The sequence below is a fragment of the Planococcus citri genome, chromosome 4 (genome assembly GCF_950023065.1).
Source record: "Planococcus citri chromosome 4, ihPlaCitr1.1, whole genome shotgun sequence".
Classification (NCBI taxonomy): domain Eukaryota; kingdom Metazoa; phylum Arthropoda; class Insecta; order Hemiptera; family Pseudococcidae; genus Planococcus; species Planococcus citri.
Window position 1 is genome coordinate 33,515,233 of NC_088680.1, and position 15,742 is coordinate 33,530,974.

The 15,742-nt window shown below is 33.3% G+C and overlaps 3 protein-coding genes across 4 annotated transcripts in view; 1 reads left to right on the top strand and 2 right to left on the bottom strand.

Moving 5' to 3' along the window:
* Dbx overlaps nucleotides 1-9,531 on the top strand; it is a 46,854-nt gene extending 37,323 nt beyond the window's left edge. Inside the window, exon 6 of the mRNA XM_065364566.1 lies at nucleotides 6,778-9,531. Within this exon, the coding sequence (XP_065220638.1) occupies nucleotides 6,778-7,095 (318 nt within the window). The 3' untranslated portion in view covers nucleotides 7,096-9,531. The remainder of the gene's footprint in view (nucleotides 1-6,777) is intronic.
* Nucleotides 9,532-9,702: 171 nt separating this feature from the next.
* LOC135845752 (luc7-like protein 3) lies at nucleotides 9,703-13,366 on the bottom strand. Of its 2 annotated transcripts, none has more exons than XM_065364572.1 (6): nucleotides 13,007-13,347; nucleotides 12,674-12,922; nucleotides 12,116-12,487; nucleotides 11,607-11,731; nucleotides 10,503-10,792; nucleotides 9,703-10,384 (listed from the first exon to the last, which is right to left on the bottom strand). In XM_065364572.1, exons 1-6 carry the CDS (start codon nucleotides 13,109-13,111, stop codon nucleotides 10,338-10,340), a joined length of 1,188 nt encoding a protein of 395 aa, XP_065220644.1. In that variant the 5' UTR covers nucleotides 13,112-13,347; the 3' UTR covers nucleotides 9,703-10,337. The 2 variants fall into 2 exon arrangements, with proteins under 2 accessions (XP_065220644.1, XP_065220645.1); XM_065364573.1 differs by lacking the exon at nucleotides 9,703-10,384 and adding an exon at nucleotides 11,103-11,217 and having other exon boundaries at nucleotides 10,616-10,792; nucleotides 13,007-13,366.
* Nucleotides 13,367-13,867: 501 nt separating this feature from the next.
* Nucleotides 13,868-15,235, bottom strand: Vhl (von Hippel-Lindau). Its single transcript, XM_065364574.1, has 2 exons — nucleotides 14,488-15,235; nucleotides 13,868-14,411 (listed from the first exon to the last, which is right to left on the bottom strand). The coding sequence occupies exons 1-2, from the start codon at nucleotides 14,991-14,993 to the stop codon at nucleotides 14,360-14,362; spliced, it is 558 nt and encodes a 185-aa protein (XP_065220646.1). The 5' UTR covers nucleotides 14,994-15,235; the 3' UTR covers nucleotides 13,868-14,359.
* Between the last annotated feature and the right edge of the window lie 507 nt (nucleotides 15,236-15,742).

A 15,742-nucleotide genomic window follows, 5' to 3' on the forward strand; every position in this document is an offset into this window, starting at 1 on the left:
AGGTGGATCGAGAAGAGGTGGCGGCTCCGACGACGGTTTTCCCATTATTATTCTTTTTATGCTTAAAGCCTGTCTCTGACATGAGATACCCGCTTTGACTAATCTTTCCTCCGTTTAAAACTGTGCTTCCTGTTTTCAATTGCTTTTTGGGGTACGCCTTTCGCCCTTAAAGCTGCCTTCACAGTCAGCGTGCGTGGAGTGCGCCTCCTCCCTTGTATTCTCGCTGAGCTGCTTTCACCGCTCCGTTTCACCCGACCTATTACTGTATTATAACTTTCTATTCTATCGCGTTCATAATCGTTTGCCAACTGTTACGTAATTTATGCGACTGTAATAAAATCAAATAAGTAAACCGGCCGGAAAACAGGAAAACTCTTCGTTTTCTGCGCTACTCTCTCTTCACTCCTGTACCCCCCTCCCGCCTCACGACCGCGTCTCGCTATCTCTCTTTATTCAAAGATTTTTCATAATTCTCGAGCTCGCCTCGTCGTCTATCTCACTAGCTATACCGATTTTCATCCGTGATTTGTAAAGTAGTTATATTAAAAATACTCTAGTTTTTGTTTCCCCTCGTCGCGTCGTCGCATCGTCTTTCGTTTTATAAAACACACTTACGGCTTGAAAAAGATTTATTATATTCCCTTCGAGCCTCGACGAGTCATCAGTTGGATGGTTTTTCAACGCCGAAAGTTTCTTTGTGTAAATATAATGCCTCGTGTAAGTGTGTAGGTTAATTCGAGTTAACGCGAGTAATCGTTTTGTAATTTGGTTAATGAATATTGATATCGAATTTACCTTTTTTTTTTAGTTACGAGTAATTACTAATTATGAATCTATAGTTATACCTACCAACATATGTACAATTGAAAAATAATTTTTATTCATTTTTTTAAAAACCAAAATTGACTTCGAAGCAAAATTACACGGAAAAAAAGTATGGATAATTTTTACTATTTCATACAGTAACCGGATCCCATTCAAAAATATTGTGATTTTTACTATGAGAATAGTAAATTTTACTATGAGATTAGTAAATTTTACTATGAGAGTAATAAATTGGTACCTAATTCTAGATAAAATGTATTTTTTGGCTGAGTAAAAATCACTATTATTTTTGAATGGGATCCGGTTACTATACTGAAATAGTAATTTTTATTAATTTTTTTTTCCGTGTACTGAAAATTAAAATAATTTTCTAGTTAAAATAAGTCGAGGTTTTAAGCAAAAAAAAAAAAACCAAGAAATTCCGCAGCTCAAACTATCAAAATAATATGTAGTAAAAGAGCTAAGTTATACCTACTGTGATTGCCCCGAAATAACTGAAAGCTGGGCCTGGTCTCAAAAGTTAGTATTCATACCCCTATTTTAAAAGCACTCGGTCTGCCAAATCGCAGCTGCTTCTTTAAAGCTCAGCGAAAGCTCAAAAATTCACAATTTTTCTAAACTTTTGGCTGAGAAAACTGATGGCTCAAATTGGTGGCAAATTATAGCATTTTTTGCGCTGAATCCGAATATGTAGGTCTGCCGACCCGAAAGTGCTGCCAAAGCCCCGCCAGACTGGTTCAAAGATAGAGTAAATTAGGCAAATTTGCCTAAAAATCATCTTAACCCTAGAGCATTCCATTGAACTGCTTTAGAATAATTTTTAACCCAATTTTATAAATTTTCATAAGGATTTAGCACAAAAACACAAAAACATGAAATTTGCCAAATTTACTCCCACTTTGAACCAGTCTGGCGGGGCTTTGGCAGCACTTTATAGGGTCGGCAGACCTACATATTCGGATTCAGCGCGAAAAATGCTATAATTTGCCACCAATTTGAGCCATCAGTTTTCTCAGCCAAAAGTTCAAAAAATTGTGAACTTTTGAGCTTTCGATGAGCTTTAAAGCAGCAGCTGCGGATTGGCAGACCGAGTGCTTTTAAAATAGGGGTATGTATACTAACTTTTGAGATCAGTTCCAGCTTTCAGTTATTTCGGGGCAATCACAGTAGGTATAGCTCTTGGACTATAAGCCCTGAAACTGATATCAATTTCCCAAATCCAAATTTCACTATTTTCAGGCATTCTGGAGCCTCCAGCGCGATTTTTTAATTTCTCCAGAATTTTTAATATACTTCAGAAAGGTCGAATATAACACACAACTCGATTTTTAGCTGTCCAACTTCATATTCACGCCTTCTGGAGCAAATTCAAAAGTCAAAATTCTGGAGAAACTGAAAATCGCGCTGGAGGCTCCAGAATGGCTGGAAATGGTGAAATTCGTCTGGGGGGGGGGGTTAGTTCTGGACAAAATATAGCGATTCACGCAAATCTCGAAAATTTTCTCGCAAACGGGAAACTTGGTTTTTTGGATATTTTATATTATGAAAAAAGCTGGTCAAAACACCACTGTTGAGGATTCACTCCCAAAATCGGTTCAAATGTGGATAAACTCGTTAAACTGGTCGAATACATGTAACACACAACTCGATTTTTAGCTATCTGACTTCATATTCGTGCCTTCTGAAGCATATTCAAAATTCTGGAGAAATTGAAAAATTGAGCTAGAGGCTCCAAAATGGCTGGAAATGGTGAAATTTGGGTTTGGGGAATTAATATCAGTTTAAGGACTTGTTTTGTTCATTTTTACTGATTAAGTAAGTATAAGTACGTACTTTTTTCTAAGAAAGCATAAATCACCAAAAACGTGGTCGATTTTGAATTTTCAAAAGTTCGCAAAAAATTGAAAAATGAAGTTGCACAGCTAAAAATTTGTTTTTGGGGGGTTTTAGACCACGCTTTTCCCGAAAATCGCGGTCCCGTTAAATCGGAGGGTAACACCTCAAGTGGTTCCCTTGTTAGATTCCTATTTTCAGAAAGCTAAACTGTCATAAAGTAGGCCTATTATTTGTTCAATTTTTCAAAATTTGATTTTTCTGGATTAGAGCATTATTTCAGGGTGAAAAATTCAGCTAAATGAAATCATTGAAAAAAAGGTTAAAAATTGAGGCAATGTAACACGCTGACTCCAAAAATACTGCAATAAATTGGCATAAAAATTAGGGAATTTAGGTAATTTGGGTGATAATTATCGAGAAATATTTTCCAAAAATAAAAATTACGTCAACTTTCCGAAATTTTAAAATCGATTATAGGTGAAGCTGAAAAAAGCAAGAGAAAAATTTGAAAAAAAAACTATTGGTACTTATTTGTGCTGAGAGAAACATTCTCACTTACATGTCTTTCAGAATTTTCGACCAAAAAATGGTCAACATCGAGTTAAATTTTGAAAATTCTGTGTTTAAGAAAAAAACAACGTTTATATAGAAACATTTCCAACTACGATCACATTTTGGCAGGGGTTGATAGGCGATGTTTCTGGGGGCGAGAAAATAATTCAGCAGGAGCCTATTGATTGTGCAGTGAATTTATCGAAGTGGCAGTTTCAACCATAGGGGTGTAGGAAGAGGTCATTTACGTAAATTCCGAGTAAATAAGCTTCATTTTTCAAATATATTCCCTCCCTTTCTCCATTTTCCAAGAAATCGTGAAAAATGAAATTTGTGCTTGAGTAAAAAATGTTGTTTGTTTTTCAAAAACAAAAAAAAAAAACAGAAAAAATTACGTTTATTTTAAAATAAAATCCATGATAATCATCCTCTCAAACTTTTTCGAAAAAGATGCTCGAGCAAAATTTTGAAATAATGGCATTTTTAATTGGACATCCAATGACAGGAATTTTTCAAATTTTTAAGTCAATATGAAACAATAAAAATTCAATATTTTAAGTTCAAGCTCTGAAAAAATTTCCTCTGCGGCGATAGCAATTTTCAAGAAAAAAAATTAAAATGAATGGAATCAGTTCCTGGAAACTCTAATTTGGGTATTTTTTTATGCCCACTTTGATCAATTTGAACACATAAAACCAAAGAATAGTTTTTTTCAAGGAGCTGAAACGTTCAAAAATCTGCTGGAGTATCCAGAGTAACTCAAAATGAAAAATCCCACAGGTGGATTAATCGAAACAGGACCTTCGAGAGGGGGCAAAGGGGACAGTTTGCCCCACGAGCCCGTACTTTCGAGAGATCCCGGAAAAAAAAGGCCATGTGATGAAAGAACAACTTGTTTTTTTACTTCTCAAAAGGCTATAATTTTCGAAAGCTTTTTCCATCCATCGATTCACTCAGGCTTGTTTTCTTTTCTTTTTATACCTACTTATCGTTTTTATGCTTCTCAAAATACAAATTTTCAATTACTACTTCACCCTCACTTTTGGTCCTGTTCTCTTTTCTTTTTCCAAATTAACATCCTAAAAAATCTTTCAAATTCCAAAATCTTTCAAATTCCAAAATTTTTAAAGCCAAAAAAAAATAAACTCCTCGCATAAAAATACATCGTTTTTTAGTTCCCTTGAGGTACAAATTTTCAAAAGTTTTCACCCTCGATTCGCTTGGACCTGTCCTAATTCTTTTTCAAAATCAACTTCTTAAAAAAACATTGTTCTTAGGCGTCTCGAAATCAATTTTTTTTTAAATTTTGTACCAATTTGTTTCTTGTTTTAAAATTAAAAAACTCGCATTTGGGCCCCTAAAAATTCAAAACAGAAAATGAAAATTGTTATAACTCGTATGAATATGATATCAATTGGCAAAATTGGTATTTTTTTCAGTCAAACCCCCTCCCCCCTCTTGAAAAACCTCCATACAATTTTCACCCAAGAAATGGGACCGAATTATGTTTGCTTCAGGCCTGCATTGGCTCTCGACAGCCCTGGTCGAAAGGATCGCAAAGACAATCTGAGTTCATGGGAATGAATTCCATTTTGGACCATTCTAAGACAATTTTTCTATAAGAACCTATAAGTACATACAATAATATCCAAGACTCCGGAAAAAGTCGAAAATAAGACATTGGTAACTAATTAAGGATTGAATTTCAATATTTTTTTTTGATGAAAAAGGGATAAATTTAGATTTTTGGAACTTAAGACTCAACAAACGATACCCATTACCCATTCACTTAAACGATGGGTTACTTACTTAGTTTTCGAAAATGAGGATTTTAAATGATTTTTTCTCGAATCCAGTTACGACTATGTATCTGTTGTTCACAAATTCAAGTTTTTCAACTGACATCCTTTGAATTTTTCAGAAATGACTTGAAAACAATCAAGAAGGTAATCCAAAGTTTCTGAGGGTCACTTTTAGCCTTCCTGAGTAATTTGAAATTCATCAAGAAAATTGAAAGTTAATACTTCGTCTCAAAAGACGTGGTTGTTTTCGATTTAGAAAGTTGAAATGGTAGAAGTATTCTCATTGGTTCATTTTGGTTGATTTTTTTAAATGTGAAAATTCACTGTTCTTTAAGAAATAAAAAAAATTCTAGAAGGAAGATCAAAACAATTCGACTCGAACATGCTTGCAACAAAATGGTGACCTACAAGGCGATTGTCTCGAAAGTGGTTTTCAAGGCCATTTCAGCAGTAAAAAAAATTAAATTCACAATATATTTAGGTACTCAATACTCATGCACCCCCCCCCTCCCCGTTGCTCTCCATTCATACAATACAAAATTTGAAAAAGAATCAATTTGAAACTCATAAAGATGGAAAAGGAATGCCATGAGAAGAAATGTATTTTCCGATCTCCCCTTCAACTTTTCCCTTCAATGTCTAAAACGAAAGAACACACCTGTCCTCCAAATGATATACGTATATGTTTTAATTTACCCTTCCCCTCCTCCCTTCAATGTCTGGAATGAAAAATCACATCTCAAGGGTACTGAAAAAAATTGAGAATTAATCAAATAAAATTTTGCAACGAAATATTATTTAGGTAAATTGAAAAAAAAAGGTAATCATTCTTAAAATTGAAGCTGTTTAATATCACTTGAAACACATCCGCGTTAAAATCCATTAAATAAAAAAATCGACTCATAAAACTTTAAACAGGGGTCCCGGGTCTTATCATGAAAAGTACGAGATCCAGGGCAAAAAAAAGAGAGGAAAAAATCAAACCAATTACAACAACGACGCCGCTAAACGATACTTGGCATCGATGCGTAAAATTAATTCGATTAATTCATACACGTACGGCAGACATCATAAACACGCTAGAAAAGCCAACTGAAGGGAGAAGGATCAGTAGAAATAAGAGAGAAAGATGCTGGAAAACGATGATGACGAGTGATGAGAGTAAAGGAGGCGGAAAGATACGTTATTAATTCTCTCGTTCGTTCTCTTTTTAATAATTAAAACTTTTCGTACGTCATGGTTTCTTGGGAAAAATGCTCGTTTATAAATGAGATTTGTCGAAAACATGTGTTCCACGTCTCATTGTGCAAAGCAAACGAGATATTTAGGGATCCGAACTGCGAACTGCGCGAAGGCGAAAGCGAACCACCCTTCTTATGAAAACCGTTAAAAGCTGGCAGTTGTCGTTGATTTTTCCTCTCTTTTAATCGGCCTACTTCTCTAATCTTAGCTAAATGATAAACCTAGCGTATTACAATCGCTGCGTTCGTCGTCATTTGTTTTTTTATTAGCGGTTTCCACCCCTTTTTATACTCTAGCAATTTATGTAGTTATATCGTAACAGCCACAGCCACACAGCGTATCGGATTGAGATCTTTTATTAATTCGAGTTATCAACGCGATTTAACGACCGGAAAAAGCTTTCGATATGCTTTTGACAGATTTCTTCTATCATTTAGCGCTATATACCTACCCACGAGTATGGTACCTTATGCGTTGACGATGTAAAAATAATAATTGTTTTTTTGTTTTTTGCCATTAGGTCAAAATATGGTTCCAAAATCGTCGTATGAAATGGAGAAATTCTAAAGAACGCGAGTTATTGGCCAGCGGTGGCTCGAGAGAGCAAACTTTACCAAATAAAAATAACCCGAATCCTGATCTAAGTGATGCGGATGCTGACAGGACGAAAATGGATTTATCAGATGTTGCGTTGGATGACGAAGATGAAGATGTAGTCAGTATGAATCAGTCGAAGCGTAATTCCAACGAAAGGAATCAGTTTCAGAAACACGAGGAATTTGGCCAGCAACAGTGGCCTCCTGATGACGAAGAAGATGTAGAAATTAATGTTACCTAATTCTTTCGTATTAAGTAGTTGAATTTTATCGTGTAATTTATCGTCGTAGGTACCTATATATTTTTATATACAGGGTGTTTCATTTTGAAAGTGCATGAAAAAAATCATGAAAGAAAAATCAAGAAGTCCGAAAATATTCTTTTAGGAAAAATTTCAGTTGCTGAATTTTACTGTGGATTTTTGGTAGAATTAAAAAAAAAATTAATGCCAGAAATACATATTCCATATAAGAAACTCCAATTTGGTAAAGTTGAAGAAGAAAGCTGAAATTTTTATTTACACTCAATTTTTGATACCTATCTCAAATCGGTTATTGAAGTTTTTGAGCTATTCAGAGAGTCTTCGGAAGATTTTTTGAAATTTTTGATTCGAAAAAAATTAATTCAAACATTTGATGAAGAAATGAGCCTAAATTGATCGAAGAAATCGTGAGAAAGGTTGAACTGATTTTTATATGTAGTTTGACTTACGTGTGGGCATTTTTCTGAATGTTTTTTTTTTTCAAGTTAGATGATCCGAAAATCTTCTGGAGGGTTTAGAACAGTTTCAAATTATCACCAATTGCCTCAGGAGTTCGAAAATTGGGTACAAACAAAATTCTAACTTTCTATCTTAATTCTATCAGTTTGTGGTTTTTTTTTTTTTTTTTTTTTTTTTTTTAATAAAGAAAATGATCCAAAAATTGAAAGACGAAATTTTTTCCCAATTTTGAGAGATAGAACACGATTTTTTTTCTTTTAAAATGCGGGACTTGCACCCATTCAATTTTTTTCAAAAAAAAAGCAACTTTGGTGAACAAAAAAGCTCGAAAAATTCATTGAAAAGGAACCAAAAAAAGAGACAAAACGCAAACAAACCATTTTAATGGGGGAAAAAATCACAAAAAAAAAACAGAACATACAAATTAAAATCTTTGTTTTTAATTTTGAAAAATTGAGCTACAAGTATTTTGAAACTTCCTCGATGAAAAAGCGAGGCTTTTTGACAATTTATGGCAACAAAGTAAGAATTTTTGCAATTTCCGTCAAAGTAGCAAATTTTTAGAAGAATAGAGTGAGACTCAAACAATTCCACCTAGAGGAAGACTTTTTTTTGGAAATTTTTGCCAAATAAACTTGACTTTTGGGGATATTTTTGAAAGAAAAAAAAACGAAACCTTTTGGAACTTTTCGTAAAAATTGATAATTTTTTGCAATTTTGTTGGAAAGCAAGAATTTTTAACAATTTTTGGCAAAAAGCAGGACCTTGAAAATTTTAGCCAAAAGAAGTTTTTTTTTTTTTGGAATTGATTGCAGAAAATGCGATACTTTATTTTGGCAATTTTTGAAAAAAAAACGAAAATTTTGCATAATTTTTGAAAAAAGAAAAAAATATTTTCAAATTATTTTTCAAAAAGCTGAAAATTGACAAGTTGATCAAAAATAAGCAACTTTTGGGAATATTGAACAAAAAAATTACATTTTTTCGCAAACATTTTTCGATAAGTGAGGCTTTTTGCATTTGTTTTTTTGAAATGAAAAAACCATCATTTTTTCCAATTTTTTGCAAGAAAGTGGACAATTTTTGGAGATTTTTTTAAATGCAAAAACCAGAATTTTAGACAATTTTTGGCGAAAAGCCGCACTTTTGAATGAAAATGATTTTCTGTAGAAAAGTTTCATCTTTGAAAATACATACAGTACTTAATACTACATGATTTTAATGTAAATTTTTTAGTGCTCTTTCAAATGTTGGATTGTAAATTCTTGCCCAAAATTACATGGAAATAATCCGGTATGGATCATTTGTTCAATCCATAAGAATCTATTCAAAATTTTGCCCCCATTCACATTTGAAAATTGTCACTTTTTTTCTTATTATTATTTCTTTAAAAAAAAAAAAAAAAAAAAAAAAAAAGATTCAGTAATGTTGAAATAATAATAATATTGACAAAAAAAATATATTCGCCAGATTTAAAACTAGATTTTAAACATCTCAGCAAATCTAATTTTGGAATTTTTTTTCGATTTTTTCAACATTTGGGGGGGGGGGAGGTCTTTATTTTATATAGCAAGGTGCATAAAAACAAAATCATACCCATCAAATTAAGTGGACCTGAATCTAAATTATGACAGATATTTTTATGAGACACTCAGTATTTTTTTTGTAAAATTTGTGTAATTATGTAAATACGCGGTATACTTATTTCAAAGTCTTTATATTTGATTACCATATCGTTTAAATTATACGAATACCTAAATACGATTCAGAAAAAAATTCAAAACTGATATGTTGTTGCTCTTGACTTGAGAAGTTCATTCACATTGAAAGTGCCCAGTAGTCAGCATTTTTCGATCTGATTTATATGTATAATTCATCATTTTATATTCGATTATATTGAATAATATTGTAATTATGTAAACTTGAATAAACGATTCGATTATTTTTTGAACGGAATATCAACTTCGACAATTTTTATTTTTAATTTTCATGTGCGTTTATTAGAACTAAGTATGACGGATAAAAAAATTTTCCCCGGAAAAAATTCACTCAAAAATACTGGATATGCGTCCTAGAACGTTCATAATTGCTCGTCGAAATAACGCGATGAAATAAAGCATGCAAAAATAATGGCAAACATTTTATGAAAATATAATACAGTCGATGTAAAACAGAACAAACCTCTATAAATACTTTAATATCATTATTATTACGGTTCAACATTGCAAATTTTTCTAAACAAGAAATCAAAAAAAATTCCAATCAAATAAATCAATAAAAAAAAAACTTCCGAAAATCACTACAATAGAAAACCCAGCATTAAAACAAATTAACATACTATTCCCAAGTCATAAAATCCTTCAAAAAAGATGTACAAAAAAACCTGCGTTCGAAAATAAAACAATACGTCTTCGATGAGCTTCTTCATTTATACTTAAATTGCTCTACAAGAAAAATACAATCGGAAAACAAGAGGAACGTGTCGGTTGAATGAAATTCAGAATCAGAATACATCACGCGAAATTGTACAACATTAACGAAGCTTTCGATATTTTCTAATATCAAATTAACAACTATAACACCTTTGTGAAAAGATACGTACAATCTTAACATACCGTACAATAAAAAATTCAAAAAAAGTCCTAATTAGAATACACACACGTAAATGTATTGCTTTTTTAAAAAAAAAACATGGCAAAACTTGAACGAAATGTTTTTTTTTAATATAAAAAAAAGGTAACTGAACGTACCATAGTTTAGTTTTAGTCTCTTCGGGGTCTGTCTTTATCACGGTGTCTTCCATTCAATTCTGAAAATAACGAAAAAATTAAGTCCACGACGCATAAAAGAAAGAGTGAGGGGGAGGGGGGGTCGTCAATGCTCATAAACATTTTCTAAGGCTTCAGATGAGTATGTAAAATACTTACTACGATCATCGTCATTTCGATGTTTATCTTTATATTTATCTCGATCATCTCTGACACGAGTTTCACTACTACGTCCGTGGCTGCTGTTGTCTTTTCTAATATGCTCTTTCGATTTATCACGATCCTTCGACCTGTCGCGGTCCTTCGATCTATCACGATCCTTCTTTTCTTTAGATTTACTTCTGGTGTCATCTCGTTGACTACGATTCTTTTTATCTCTGTCTCGTTCGCGATCTCTGTCTGGTCTTCGATCATGATCGCGTTCTCGGGTTCGGTCTCTTTCTCGACTTCTAAATAAACACAAATCTTATTAGTTTTTTTCGAAATCATAAACATCAACACTGAGTCGATACTTACTTCGACTTATTATGCAACTCATACGCATAGATATTTTAATGCTTTTTGGCGCATAGAAATTAATATTTAAAGAGTTTGATAAAAAATTGTAGCGTCTCGCACTCACTCAAACCAATGGAAAAGAACATAAATGAAACGCTGGGTTACGTTGCTGTAGGTAAACTGTACCATTATATAAGAAAAACCTCGCTCGTACAAATATAAAAAACTTAAATTTCTACAACAATGTACAATTATTGGTACCTCGTAATCGTAAACGAAAGAAACCGGTAGCATAATTCCTGTTCCTGTACCTAATTTTTCGTTACAATGCGTTACAGTAGTATTTGGATCTCTAATATAAAATGTTGACAGGTTCCTGTTTTTAAAACATCACAAAACTATAACACACAGTTTTCCAATTCCACATGTGATTCTTAATCACAAACTATAATACGCTGTATTAATTAGCAATTAAAAAATACACATCCAACCGGTGAACATCACAAAAGGCGAAGATGGCGTCTCAAGAAGCAATTCGTCAAAGTCAACAATCCAAGAGCCAAAACGAATTCAGTTCATTTGCAGAAAATTTTCAATTTTGCAGCAAAATCACTTCGTAAGGTACATTTTGGAGCGTGGAATTGCGAGCTAAATATAAATATCCCTTGGCAAAAGTAGGTCTCGTATTTGTAAGACTTGTTTCTTTTCGGGTTTAAAGCAGCAGCGAGTATTTTAATATGAAGAGAGGTATCAATTATACCGTACCTAGATCTATTTATTCGTCGACTTCGATCATTGTCTCGTCTTTTATCGTCTCTATCACCGAATCTTTTGTTTCGTTCTTCTTCACGTTTTCGCAGTCGATCTTGTTTAATATTTTCATGTTTTTTCTGAAATTAAAAATAAAATTACAGATTGAATGTACGAACAGCTACACGTTGGGATACCCTAATCTTCAAGTGTACAAGTACTTGAGAAGTCGAATCAATAAAGAAAAATAATAAAATCTGTCCTCTCCCCCTTGATGTTTAAAATTCCCATCGCCAGTGGCAAATTTTGCTGTACATTTATCCAACTACGTTGAAAAACAGTAGTAAAACCTTAGCTAAGGATTAAAATGTACGAATACAAGGTAATGAAACGTGTCTTATCGCTCACTCGAGTTTTTTCTAATTACTATCGCACTTAGCAGCGATAAATAACCAATTAAACGTACAGCCAGGTTTCAAAACGATAAAAAAGTTCACACCTCGTCGAAAATGTTGACAACTAACCGTTATTTCGTCGACAGCGTTTTTCAAACGTCCATATCCAGTATGCTGTTTACCCATTAAATGGTCATCGATACGAGACTGTGCATCGCCGACGATTAAAAACGCTCCGCATACTTTACAAACTTCCATTTGTTTTTCTTGAGCGACAGCCAACTCGACGGTAGCCGACCAATGGCTGTTTTCATTCTGACGTACCAAAGTCTCTCGTTCTTCTTTCAGTTTATCGCATAACTTCATCAACCCTTGGGCTTGTTCGACGTTTCCTTGGATACCCATTTGTTCAGCTTCGCTGACTAAATTGTTGATTTTTTCGCTCAATAGGGTGATCTGTTCTTCATTTTTTTGCGTTTGCGCGCTCGATAGTTGCGGCGGCTAGAAAAAAATAACCAGAAATTAAAAATCGTCGTAGGAAGGAGGCATGTTAAAAGAAGCTCGACGATTCCGATTTTTATATTTAAAATTGGGTACCTTCAATGTACGAGTATCCAGATCAATTCAAAATTCGATATAAAATTTTGTTTGTCGGAAGTTATAAGCAAAATTGCAAGGGAAACTTACAGGCTCCGATTTGCCCATGAGAGCAAGCCGTTGTTCACCTTTAATGATTTTTCGTTCAACTTCGTTGAGCATACCTTGCGCAAAACGTACAAAATCTTCTTCGTATTGTAATTTCATGAAGGTATCTTCGGCTTCGCTGAATTGACCTTTAGCTTCTTCGCAGTGCAGTTTCGTACATGGTCCTAGATCCGCTTTAGTATTTACGAATAAATCGTGAGGGCAGAATTTGACCATGTAGTATTGACAATACTGTAAACATAGGTACGTTAGATTGATTCTAAAGTATACGAAAATACAGGTACTAGACAGATGATTAGTTTTGAATTTTACAACCTCTGGGTCTTCCCATTTCACTTTTTTCTTCTTCACAGCACTACCATCGTTTCGACTTCGGCCCATAAGCTCATCAAGTAAAGCGGCCGCTGCAGCTACCGCCATTTTAAGCAAGAAGTGTTTATCGGATACGAAACATGAATAAAATTGATTATTTAAAAATACACAAACGTATAAAACACCGGTAGAAGAACAATTGACAAACTAGAAATTCGCTCGATTAATTTTACACGCGAACAATTGACTGATTAACAACCACTTCAAGCTTAAAGTTTGATATTTTCGTTACCAAGGAATGGAATTTCAATTTGAGCTTTTGAGAATTTGGCTCGCAATGCGCATGCGCGCGTATTGAGATCCTTCATGGAGCACCTGTATCTTGGTTCTGACCTTGTATTTTTTCGATTTTTCTGCATTTTTTTTGCAATAATTTTTTTAATTTTTTTTTCATTTTTCAACTATAATATATCAAAAATTAAGAAATTATTCAAGTTTCAAGAAAGGTCATTCGGTTTTAATTATGCAATAATTATTTTTTCTGTCTTTGTGTTTACTGTTTGCACATTAATAATATTATTGATCAACTTCATCGACTCGAGTATAATTATTTTTTTCATTGATGAGTATTGAGTAATCTTCTCAAAAATTTAACATTCATTCATACCTCTGTAGTAAATTAAATTCTTTGATAATTTTGTAATCGTAATCTCAAAGCTGTGTTTTTCTTTCTTCTATCTTTCATGTTTAAAAATACTTTGAAAAATTGAAATCAAAATAGTTAGAAAAAGAATTTCAACTCCAAAAACCAAACCAAATAACTACAGAACAGTACAGCAAATGAATAGGAAGAAAATACTATCATTTTATCAATAATGTATAATATATCCATAAAACAATACACCGTGAATGATGCAAGTCTTGATTTTTAAAAAATAATTACAAGAAAAAACACTCATAATGAGATATCACAACGATGCAAATACAATACGTTTCACAATACAATGGAGGAGCTCATTGCAAAAGTAGCCCTTGTCACATCGCCACTTAGACCCTATGCACTCCATTGCACCTACTGCCAACTGCGGAGATCATGTTGTGATGATGAAATGGCCGTCAAGTTGGTCTACCCTGAGTAGCCCGGAGAGGAATTGCGTTAGAGAGCTTACATTCATGATACTGGGTACGCTCAAGGAAGAGTTTGGAAGTTGCACAGGTTCTAAGAGGTCATGTGACAAGGGCTACTTTTGCAATGAGCTCCTCAATGGTAAACAATATTACAATATTCTTCTGAAACTACTAGACAAAATAATCACGAAGAATGATTAAACCGGACACGAAAAAAATAGATTCTAATCAGCTATTTGGAACTTCGGGATTCAAAACCTTCAAACACCTATCCTTATCTCTGCAAAGAAAACAAATCAAATGAAACACATCGTACAATAGAATTCAAATCTCAAATCAAGATTTAGCCAACTTACTCGAGACAGTCGTGAATTGAACGATTATCGTGATGAATCTTATCAATGATTTCTTTCTTCAGTGTCTTAGGGATTTCTAAATGTTTTACATTATCGCAATTTCGCATATAGTTAGACAGATAATTGATAACGATGGTTTTCAACTCAGGAATAGGTTTACTAATAGCGACACAATATCTGGACGGTTTTGAAGAATTTTTACGCATACCCATACGGTAATCTTTGAGCTTTTGCTCGTCGGCACAAAAGTACTCCTGGTTATTCAACAATAACGTCTTATCCGTGTTTTTTTCTCTGATAATCCAATAATGACCAGAAAACGTATTCACGTCGACGAATTGTTTCGGTTTCAAGCTCAAGTACGGTTTGAAATTTCCTTCGTAATCTATCCATAGTAAATCTGCACTGACTACGGATAAATTGAAGAATCGTATCGATATCGGTTCGCTGGTCTGAGATCGCAATTTCATTGCTTGTATCGATGATACTGACTTGAAAATAGACATGGTAACGTAAAACGATTGAGGTAACCTTTAACTAAGAATGAGTATCATACCCTAAACAGATATTCGAGTCATTGTACGGAGCGATGTTATACTAATAATGAAAACGGTTCAGTTTTCTATGTGGAACCGGATTTTAAATTAAATAAAGTAGAAAAATAGTGCACAAGTGGAATAAACTTTCAAATAAAAGGATCAAACTCAAACTTTTATCAAACTTTTTTCAACAACAACATTGATAAAAAAAGTAATGATGTTTGCATGTAAACTTACTGGATGGTGCAAATTATACAAAACATGTGATTGGTGGGTTGGGGTGGGAAAGGGAAAATTGAAAATTCGCTCCGAGCTCCGACCAATGAAAACTACGAATTCTTTTATTGAATTTTATTTTTTAATAAATTTAAATAAATTTTGATTTTTGAATTTTTGATATTTTGATTTTTGAAATGAATTAGTTTACTTTACATTACTTTACATTACACTATTACATTACACGACTTACACTCCTCGACAGTTTACTCGTTTTGCTCATTCTGAAAATCTGAATTCTGAAAATCTGAATACCTACATAGGTAATTAACTATTAAGTGTAATTGTAATATTATTGAAGTTCGAAAAATACGTCTGTCTCTGTGTCTGCAGAGTGTAGAACTAGAAGAGAACAAAATGTCATGTCAACTGAAAACTTGAAAACTGGAAAGTGAAAAAATATAAAAATCTAGCTGATAAATATAAATTGATTGATATTA